Source organism: Pyrus communis, chromosome 10 (genome assembly GCF_963583255.1).
Source record: "Pyrus communis chromosome 10, drPyrComm1.1, whole genome shotgun sequence".
NCBI lineage: Eukaryota > Viridiplantae > Streptophyta > Magnoliopsida > Rosales > Rosaceae > Pyrus > Pyrus communis.
In genome coordinates, this window is record NC_084812.1 from 23,207,618 (window position 1) to 23,219,475 (window position 11,858).

Genomic DNA, 11,858 nt, shown 5'->3' on the forward strand with positions numbered 1-11,858 from the left:
GAAGAGTAACTCTTCCACAACTTAAGAAGCCAGGCTCTCTTCTCTGTATTGTTTAGCTCAGTCGGAATCATTATTCCTTGGTGCAAATTATCATTATATTGTGACATATATGATCATTTGATTTCACGAAACATTTTGAAGAGGATCTTTACCTAACTTTGACCCCTTTTCAGTCTCTGCCTGATTTTTCAGTCCTAAGATTCCTAACACGGAAGACCAAACTGATTCACATGATACCAGTATCATGGCTTCGAGGGGCCGAATTCATTTGTCTCGTAGAATAATACGACTAGATGAGAACCACTTTACAAGGCACAGTGCACTGCCACGGAGCACTACCACAAGGCATCTCATGTCAATAAAATAATACCACACGAACAAAAACTTATACATGCATGTTTTTATTTTATTGACATAAAACTCCATCATGACAGTACGCTTGTATCATGTAAGCCCTCAAAAAACTGTGTGATTGTGTCATATAAGTCCTCAAAAATTGTGTGCTTGTGTCATGTAAGTTCTCAAACGACCAAAAAACTGTCCAAAACATTTCAACATAAGTACTGTATCTGTGTATAAGATTGGAAGTAGGATTCTCTCCTCTCCTATTCCCATCCCCTTCCCTCCCTTCCCCTCCTCTCACATATTGTTTTTTGTCTTATTGTCTCTATGAAAAATCAATATAAGATGTTAACGTGGTTAAACCGTAACCGTTCAAATAGGAGGGGATGGAAAGGGAGAGATTAGGAGGGGAAAGAACCCTCCTCCATAAGATTGGGTTCTTTCCAGGCCTTTATAGGCCCTACTCAATACTGCACTGAGAACAACTATGAAACCTAGACTTGATGACAAAGTTGCAGTACGAGAAACTCCCCAAAATTTGTCAAGGGTTATAAACATCTAAAAAGTCCGACCGATAAAAATAAACCACTAACTTGAGAAGTTTCACCCAATCGGGTCCAATACTGTGTCTAAAAAACCTAAAGAAAACTGAATTATCACGAGACAACCAGAACTGTGTCGAGATAATCTGAACTGTGTCGAGAAAACATCCCTCCCCCGCTCACAAACATATGAACATCCTTATTCATATATTGGAGCGCAATGCAAGCAAACCCGGCTTCAACGACACATCCAGAATGGATCTTGTTCCAGCATCGAGTCAAGACTATAGTCATCTCGCGGCAAGTTGGTGCCAAATCCTAAGTTGTCAGTATTATCGGGAAGATTACCAAATGGAGAATCAAACAAGTTGCACGGATCAAGCTGAAATTCTGTGGACGGGAGAGATGGAGGAGCTGGAGTAGCTGGAGGAAGCATAGGCATAGGCATAGGCATAGGTGACGCTTCAGACATGTTGGGTCCTATAACCAACCTTTGATCAAAGAAGTTATCACCCATTGGAAATTGATAATTCACCTGATGCTGGTTGTGGTTTTCTACAACATCGAGGCTTCCAGGATCCGAGTTCTTGTTCTGCTGAGTATTACCATCACAGAATGACATAAACTCCGATATCATATTCTGCTCATCCCCAGCAGGTTCAAGTCCGGAAGCATTAAAACTACTTGTCTGGTTCACTGGTTGTTGAATAGCTGGATTAGGTTGAGGACTGGGTAAGGACCCCACAAGTTTGTCACCGTTAGGATGAGCGCTTGACATTCCAACTTGTGAAGAATTATTCCTGTAAGAACAAGTCAACTGGTGATTATTCCTTGCAGTTATGTTGCGAAAGCCTAGGTGATAATCATGATACGGGCAATCAAGATATTCGCAGGTGTAACCCTGATGATTTAACATCATTTGTGGCTCTTCAGGCAGCTGCTTCCTCTTTTGACCAGAGTCTGAATCGGTCTCAGTCAGCTCTGCCATAAAATGATGCATCAGTCCATCTCTTTGTCCAGATGTTCCAATATTTAAGCGATTAAAATGAGGTTGGCAGTCCTCTTCTTCATAATTCTCTTCATCATCAACCACTTCAACATCATAATCACTGGTACCACTGATTGCAAAACTAGACCCACTCCCAGAAGATGATGGAGGTGTACATCCATCAGGATATAACCTCTGGGCCAAATTCTCCTCCTGGTTAAGGATGGCTAGCCAAATAGTGGTCTCCTTAGCAGACATTTTGTCCTGCAAATATTTAGACCGATGAACAAGCTTCCGGATCCTGGCAATATCGGGTGACATGTGCTTTATCACAGCCGCGAGAACACTCACCTTCCAAGCCTTCTTCAGATCATGAGGCTTCCTGTATGGGGGAGGACCCTGATCCTTGCGCAGATTCAATTGAGTCCACCATTCCTCATTGCCAGTGGGCCACCAAGGTGGGGCAACACCCTTCTCCAACGGGAAACGTCTTTGGGGTGGATGGCAGCGCTGCATCAAAGCCGACAAAAGTGAACCAAGAGTGGCATCATGGAGCTCCTGTAAGTTGTGAGGAGTGGATGGTACTGCATGGGACTCTTCATTCTTCCCAGGGATTGGATGTTCAGCCAGATACTTAGAAACTGCAGCAGGGCCATTATGGTCAAATCTTACTTTTTCCTTCCACCATTCGCGAAGACTGTCAGACGCACCAGTCACTGGTTTACCATTTTCGGGGATAATCCCATAAACAAAACCCTTGGCTTTACAAACTTCCATCATTTTTAACATATATTTCAGGATTCCATCTTGTGCCCGTGACATCCTCTTCCTCCGAGCTTGTTCCTGTGGCTGACACTGCCTAGCATTGTCAGCTCCTTCTGTTCCCTTATTTTGCTCTTTAAGCCGCTTCAGTCGCATTCTATATTTCCACACCCTCCTCTCAAGCTCATTAACATCCAATTCGTCGTCACTATCATCCTCCTCCACTGTTGCCTCTGGGTCATGCTCTGGGGCTGCCTCACCTTCCTCAGGGAGAACCAAAAGAAAGTCCAGGTCCTCAATGAACTCCAACTCCTCAATGATCGCCATCCACCACCAAAACAAAGAACAATGCTGATTGTATACAAATATATAACAATTTGGTAATGAAATACAGTCCACGCCAACTTCACCACCCTTCTACTCTTTATATGATTAGCAAACCCAAAAACAAATGAAATCTTCTGCAAATGATAATTACGAATAACTCAGTTAAAGCCACAATTGTCGCATACGGGAGATCAGGAACATGGAACTAGTAACAACAACGTTATTTCAATGAAAATAAAAGGGAAAATTACATACTTTCACGAATACGATTAATTGCAAACATAAAAAGTAATACATTAAAGAAGTCAGAACCACTTAGACAAGCAAAGCTATATATATTAATTGATCATGAATCAAACAAGTAATATTAACAAACAAAGAATCGCAACGGATTTCCGCGGTTTTGCATTCAAAACAAAAAAGACGAAAAAAACCAAAGCAAAACCCTAATACAAAAACCTTATGCACAAAAGCAACAAAATCAGTTACAAACCAAAAACAAAATGAAATATGAAAAAGAAAAAAAAAACTAATCAGCAACATGAGGAACATGAGATCATTAGAACAAAAACCAAATGTTACAAGTGCATACCCTGCAACTGCAAAAAACTTCCAAAGGACAAAGAACAGAACTGGGTAACAACAGATTCACAACTAATCAGTTTCATATTTTTTCACAAAACCATGTTACTGATTTTCATGATTTAACTCAAAATGTTATAGCTTAATATAATGCAGGTATGCAGCACATATTCCACCTATCTAAGCAATATAATTCACTTATTAATTTGTTTGTTCATTGTTTAACATAGATACGGAAATTCGGGGTAGCCACCCTTCGGATCATAAGATGTTCGAACTACAAAACTATACTATCAGCAAGCAAGTGGTGGATTGCCCCGGTGGTTAGGGCCTTCCTATTCAACCCATTGCCCTTAGTGTGGTTTACTCTTGTACTAAAAAAACCATGCTATCAAATCCAAAGTTCTAGAAGATTAAAAATCAAAGAAAAACACGAAAAATAAAAAAGATCAAACAGAAACAAAAAGGGTAAATTCTCACACCAGGACCTGCAACTAAAGGAAGTACAATATAAAATACACACCAAGAGAACAACCAGATAGCATTAACACAGAGATCAACCATAAAAATACATGAAAATTCACACGATGAATAAAATAAAAATATTCATTTGACAATTATTATTTTTTTAGTTGACAAGAAGAGTGAGAAATGAAACAAGTAGTTTAAGTAAACAAATAAAAAGCAGAAAATGAAGGTACCTATTTGATGGGTTGGTAAGGGCGGAGGGATGGCGGCTCCTCCCTCCTCAACACCCTCTGGTTCCTCAGAGAGAGGGAGAGAAGTTGTGTCCTGGTCAGGAGAGACAGAAATGGAAGAAGAAAAAGACAGACAAAAGGATTGGAAGCAAAAGTGAAATTTTTGTCGGAGGGCGTGCTATTTAACTAGACTCCGCTACGTTTTAACCGCGGTTTGAGACGTGGGTGGGTAACTTATCCTTTTTCTTTTTTACTTTTGGTAAGCGTAACCTTTTGGTTTTTGGTTTTTTACTATTTAGAATTTTAGAGTAACTTATATAGCACGCATACTACCGTTCCGCGTTAATAATTCAAAAATTCAATTTTTCATTATAGTTGCTTTATCGATATTTAACGTACTATGTACCTTCTTTCCTTTCTTTAAACTAAAACTTGCATTGAAGATCAAACATTAATGCTAATTTACGTTCCATTGTGTGCGACAATATTATTATTATGTCCCTTTTGTCAATTCAACAAAGTGTGACAATTTCATTATATTGCAAACTCAATGTATACATCTCCCATCAAGTGTTCTCGCTCGCCTATTTTAACTCGAACTCAAAAATCCTCTTTGTGGTAGTTTATTAAACTATATTATAAAAAATGAACAAGTAATTTTGACACAAATTCTTGATTTTATGTTACATGGGGTAGAATTTGGGTATAATTACCGCTCTGGGTGTTCCTTTTTTACCATTTACCCATCTCACTATTTTGAAGAAAGAGAAAAATTGGAGGTTTAAGTTAAGGGTATTTTTGTATTTTCATTTTATTTTTAATTAATTTTTTTAAATAAATAATATTATCTACACTAAATAGATAGGAACGTAGGCTAATATAGAAGTTCAAAACGTTGTCCAAAATTCTAAATCGGGCACAAAACACCAAATATAGCGAATAATAATATGGCTGTTATGGATACCTAATTAGCTTATTTCATTAAAGACAATTTATATTCAATTATCCAGATGTATTACTTAATTAGCTATTATATTTTAATCTTATCCAAGCTTTAATCTCAGCCGTTGATACAGATTTAACAGATAGAATTGAATGTTACCCCTACTGTTTTTTCTTTTCCCTTCTCGATAAACATTGGCAAGAATTTTTGGCTATAGTGATCTCTTTTTCTTTTTCTTTTTTTTTTCTAGGAAATAAACTTTATTAAGAAAAGAAGAATTCTCGGGAACACTAGGTTGGCGTGCTTCACTAGGAAGCACTGAAGCACCCTATCTCAAATACAAATGTTGTCAATATTGTTACTAATGAGTGTAATAGCTTCATTTAGGAAGTTTGCTTCTTTATAAACAGCAACTGAATAGAATTAAAAGAGGTCATTAGTTATTTGATGTTCTCGAAAATAGTTCTGAAACTCCAAGAGATCTTGCATTAGTCGAGAATCTCATTTATAACCATCTTGAAATCACCTTCAACCACCACATTCTTGATATTTCTCTATTTTGCAAAAAGAAGTGTATCCCGAAGTGCAAGAGTCTCAGCTACGGTAATAGTATTTGGATCAGATGTGTTGCAATCACAATTTCTCCTCCTTTGTCTGCCTTGCCAATTGAGAAATAAATTTTCTTTATTAAATTTGTACAACATACGTGTTAAGAAATAATGTATTTTAATTTATTTTAAGCTTATGCCATAAATTGGTTTCTGACACATCTTGACCTGAAATGACCACATGTCTATCTGAATCGTGATGTGTTGGTTAACATCTGGAGGATGAAGAAGCCAGAGTATGGTTGACAAAAATGAAATAAATTTGAACTTTAATTAAAGAAATCGAAGTGCACAACGAAATTGGATAGAAATTCGAGCATTCGGAGTTTAATTAGATGTATCAATTTCGTAATATGTTATTATTCACAAGTACACAATATTCAAGTGTATGAAAAGATGTTTAATTAGGCTTTTGTTTTTCATTTCATTGAGATTTTAGCAACATTATTAGTATTACCAGGTGTATGGTCGTTGCAATCAAGATTAGTAAATTGTTTAGAGTGATACAATGATTAGTCCCTAATTAATCAAGGAGGCAAGATCACTATACTTGTATTACATATGTGATTAGTTGTCACGCCCCGATCCCGACATACGTTCAGTATCGACACATGACGTCTCCAAATACCCGTATATCTAATATACCCCGCCTCCTGAATATATACAAAGTATCATTCAAGATCCAAATGCATAATAATTTTTCGTATACTTTATGGCTGCATCTAACCTCTTCGTTAGACTGCTTACGTACCCTCATTAGGGATCAAGCTATTCGTAGTTCAACTTCTCTATAACTTGACATATAACACGATTCGTACAAGCCAAAAAGGCATAACATTCCTCAATCAAACATTTGGACTTGACAAGCATGAATTATTCAATTCAAGCCACATAATAACCCACATGATAATCAAGGTTTCTATTTCCTTCATCATAAACATTATTATGTTTCAACATAATCATGCAGGCGGTGATCACCCAACGCGGATATGCCAAGCAGGACCATCCATGTACCTTTGCTACATGGTGCAATAACTTCAACACACAACTTAACCACATCTCAACCTCTATGAGTTTCAACGTAGTCATCTACACCATCAACTTCTCAAGGCCATCACTAATATGTCACACAAGCATATAGGTGCTACAACATACTTCAAATAGGATTCTAGGATAACCTTATCATAAAAAAAATAATCATACACATCAATCACAGTACTAAAAGATAATTAAACTCAAATATATCTCAACCATCATCAGTACACAAGCCAATTCATGTTTAATAACATAGTCTACGGCTAATATATAAAATCACATTTCAATACAAATCCCATTTATAAGACCAAGACATATTCACATACGATATTAATAAAAGAAAATAAGTTAATATCCATATCTCATATACTCAATCAATCTCTAACCAATGTAAGCCCACTAGACTTCAATTAGTCCCCCGTTGTATTAATTTTAGTATTTAGAACGTTTCAAAACATGTTGACCAAAAGTCAATTCTCGGTCAACAGTAGGATCCACAACGCTACAAAATTTGATCCAGAAGATCCGCACATCATAATCTAGATCCGTAACTTTCTAAGGTCCACATTATTCTCAAAGAACAACATACTAAAATCTCATCGTGATCCGACGGTCGAATCTCCACCAATTACTAAAGTTAAGTGGAGATCAACAATTTATTTTACAAACTTAGAAAACCAATTCGGGAAGATCCGTACGTCGGATTCCTGATCCGTAAGTTCCTAACATCCTCAAATATTACTTATTATAATCTCGTAAAGTTTGGTGACGATCCAACGGTCGGATCATCGGTTTATATTTTGACCTATTCACGTATCGAAAAGAAGCTAAGTCCAGACAATCAATTTACGTCATACGGATATCAAACATGAACTCATGGCATCTAAAAGTGCTTTAAAAGACATCATCGGCCCACAGGCCAATCGCCTCTGCGGGTGGCGGTCGGCCGCCCCGACTCGTCGGAAAAAATCCAACTATTTCCAAAAATTACCAAAATTTACAGGAATGAAGATCTCAATGAGTATAGTAAACTTTATACCTGCACCCAAGGCCAATTTGGCCGGAAAACACCCCAAAATGGCCACGAACCGCCGGAACCCTAAGATAGGTGTGCTTCGAATTCGGCTTCCAATCGAACTCTGATGCCTCCAACACCGCTTGGGCTTTGTTCCTGGGGTTGAGGGGAGTCTTTTGGTGGTGTTCATGGACGGTGAAACTTGCCGGAGACACCAAAAAAAGGGATAAAGCCGCCGGAACACCCGTGGGTTTGTGGCTTCGAACAGGAAAAATGGGAAAGAAATTGGGAAATCTAACACTACAAAGATGTAAGGCTCATCAAGAGCTTTCCATGGACACCAAGATCACTCAAAACGGAGTTCGAATGAAGGAGATACAAGCGGATCAAGTTTGTGGTTAACGGGTCCAATTCAACTCCAAAACGGGTTAGCAGCAGCCCTTTTCCCTTTTTTTTTTTTTTTTTTTTTTTTTTTTTTTTTTTTTTTTCCTCCTTCTTGGTTCTTTTCTCCTCCCCTCAACCGGTTCCCTTAACCCAAATATATATTTGGGCCTTTTACCCTCTAGTGGAAATTAAATAATTTTCACAACCTAAAGTTTCACAATTTCAAATGTCTGTAACTATACTGTTATAACCCGGACTCACAAACGGTTTTCGCCTATGTGCTCATGGCTTCGAGACCTAATCGAAAACGTTACTTGTGAGCTCAAAAGGTCAACGAGTAAATAATAATTTTCCAAACTTCATCCTTCGTACCTAGTTTAATTAAAATCTAATTTCAAATAAATTAATATAATTTCTCAAAAATAATATAAAATTTCAATAATACAAATACGTAGATTATAACAGTGAAATCCGGGAACAGGATTTCACATTAATAGTGAGTTCATGAATAACACTTACATTTATATGTTCTAAACTAAATTTTATAAATCAAATTATATGGACGTTAATGATTGAATTATTACTTAAATGTTAATTAACGTGCTTATTTCCTATTGGCGATACATCATTTGATTTCTAAATTTGATTTAAAATTTTGATTGCATTATCCTGAAGTTAAATACACCATGTTCATATAATAATCTTGGATGTATGTGTTGGGGGGGGGAGGAAATCGGAGTGCACGAATAATACTTTTAACATGTGAAGCACTCCAGTCTCCAGCAGTTGAATGTTACCAAAAGTAGTAAGTGCAAAGCACGTAGTACCGCGTTAGGCTACCAATATGTTTATCCAAACCCTCCATATATATATATAAACACACCCAACCACCATCCCTCATGCAACCCTCGACCACATAGGAAAATCATTTAGCATTATGTCTTCCATCAAATCCTATGGCAAGATTGATGAATCCAAGCAAGCCCGGCTCGACGCTCGTCGGGAAACTCGAAGGAGAGTGGCAATCATAAGCCTATCGTCCATAGTTCTTATCTGTGTCGTTGTTGCTGCTGTGGTTGGAACCACCGTTCATAATAAATCTGATGGGAACTCTAAAGGTTCGGCCATCTCCACTTCTGTCAAGGCTGTTTGTGATGTGACCTTGTACCAGGATTCATGTTACAGCAGTCTTGGTCCTCTGGTTAACTCCAGCAATGTAAAGCCTGAGGAGATTGTCAAGTTGGCGATTCAGGTGGCGATCAATGAATTGTCGAAAGCCACTACTCATTTTTCAGCTGATGGGGTTCTTAATGCGACTGCCAAGGACACACAATCTGTGGCAGCTTTGAAAGATTGTCAAGACCTTTTGAGTCTGGCATTGGATCATCTCAACGACTCATTGTCTGACACTAAGTCGTTGGTTGATGTGTTTGATGATCTCAAGACTTGGCTGAGCTCTTCAGGCACATATCAGCAGACTTGCATTGAAGGTTTTGATGATGTAAAAGGAGAACTCAAGGACAAAGTTGTCGGCTACTTGAAGAACTCCAATGAGTTAACTAGCAACAGCCTCGCCATCGTCTCTTGGATTTCCAAAGTCCTTAACTCAGTAAATCTAAGGCGACTGCTGACACACCCTGATCCCACCGATAAGTACAGCCAGGGTGTGCCAGAGTGGCTGCATCGGAAGGATCGCAAGCTGCTTCAGAGTTCGGATTTGAGGAAGAAGGCAGACATTGTTGTGGCAAGCAATGGCAGTGGCAAATACAAAACAATTCAGGATGCACTCAAGGCTGTTCCGGATAAGAGCAAGAAGAGAACAGTCATCTACGTCAAGAAGGGGGTTTATTATGGGAATGTGAGGGTTGAGAAATCCAAGTGGAATGTTTTGGTGGTCGGTGATGGTTCGAATGCAACTATTGTAACCGCCAAACTCAACGTTGTGGATGGAACTCCCACATTTTCCACTGCCACATTCGGTAAACTTTCATTTGGCATTAACTTATAGTTCGATAAAACTCGGTATAGCTAGCATATTTACTGATCACATTACTGCCACGTCCTTTTGAAAGGGGATTCTTCTCATGCAAATGAGTCTTCTTTCAGTGAGAGATCTGATCAGCAATGTTTGCTGGTAAGTGTTTCATATCATAGTGGTAATAGAAACATTTATTTCTTTGTATGCAGCTGTTTTTGGAAAGGGATTCATTGCCCGGGGCCTTGTTGTCTACTGCTGATCAGTCAGTCTTCTATAGGTGCAACATTGATGCATTCCAGGACACTCTCTATGCTCACTCCAATCGCCAATTCTACCGCGAATGCAACATTTATGGAACAGTGGATTTCATTTTCGGGAATTCAGCAGTTGTGCTCCAAAACTGCAACATAATGCCCAAGGTTCCCATGCCTGGCCAGCAGAACACCATCACAGCTCAAGGGAAGTTTGATCCCAATCAAAATACAGGAATTTCGATTCACAATTGCAGCATATCGCCCTTTGGAGACTTGTCCTCGGTCAAAACTTTCCTCGGGAGGCCATGGAAGAATTACTCCACAACTGTGTACATGCAAACATACATGGGAAACCTCATCAGCACTGACGGATGGTTGCCATGGGTAGGCAATAGCGCTCCCGACACCGTATTTTACTCGGAATTTCAAAATTTTGGACCTGGTGCTTCCACAAAGAATAGGGTTAAATGGAAGGGGTTGAGAACCATCAACCAAAAAGCAGCCAGCAAATTTACAGTGCATTCATTTCTCCAAGGAACTAAGTGGATCTCTGATGCTGGTGTTACCTACACATCAAGCCTCTGACCAATATATTTGATAGTTTCATGAACAAAAATTGTTTTTCTTTTCCCAATTTATTATTTTCCATTTCACACTTTTTGATCATGATTGTTTTGTTTGCCTTCTTATACTTTCTGATTGTTTTTGCACAGAAAATTGTGATATATTTCGCTGGCTTTTATGTAATTGTCGAAAATTAGTATATACAAAGTCCAACATGTCTGACATTTCATAATTCATATTTCCAATTAAATTAATTTTCAGATCATTCATGTGTAATACTGGAAATTCAAATATTACGAATTAAGTTAATTCTATTACCATCTGTTTGTAAATTTACACTGGCTACTTAGAGTACGGAATTATAAACCGAGGATATATATGATGAACATGAATGAAGTTGCCATTAAATTAAGCCAATGAATAATTAAAAAGTTTTTAACAGTACTAAATACAATAATCAGTAGAAATTAGGATCTCATTTGGTACGCCGTATATAGCATTGGATGAGACTATTAATAAGAAGTCAAGTGTTTGGTGATTTGATATATTAAATAGTAATTATCCGGCTCCACCAATGTAGTACGCTTTACGCCCGCTTAATTATACATCCCGAAAGAGCATATTATTAGTCCAACTTCCTCCCTCCCTCCCTTTTCCCGCAGCCTCTTCCTCTTCGATTGTGTCGAAGACTCGAAGGTGCCTGAGCCAGACCCTCCGGGTCACGCTCATGGACCTCGGCAGTTAACCGTCCCCAATCTGATGGTGGTGGGTCAGTTCACTTCGGAGCTCTCTTCGATTTGCAACATCCATGAAGTTCTCCGTCCTGCAAATAGTTT

The 11,858-nt window shown here is 38.4% G+C and overlaps 1 protein-coding gene and 1 pseudogene across 1 annotated transcript; one reads left to right on the forward strand and one right to left on the reverse strand.

Annotated features, from left to right (window-relative positions):
- Positions 1-808: 808 nt before the first annotated feature.
- Positions 809-4,370, reverse strand: LOC137748819 (protein ETHYLENE INSENSITIVE 3-like). Its single transcript, XM_068489009.1, has 2 exons — positions 4,245-4,370; positions 809-3,095 (listed from the first exon to the last, which is right to left on the reverse strand). Exon 2 carries the CDS (start codon positions 2,959-2,961, stop codon positions 1,123-1,125), a length of 1,839 nt encoding a protein of 612 aa, XP_068345110.1. The 5' UTR covers positions 2,962-3,095; positions 4,245-4,370; the 3' UTR covers positions 809-1,122.
- A 4,793-nt stretch (positions 4,371-9,163) lies between these two features.
- On the forward strand, positions 9,164-11,043 carry LOC137746648 (putative pectinesterase/pectinesterase inhibitor 24; annotated as a pseudogene).
- Positions 11,044-11,858: the final 815 nt, after the last annotated feature.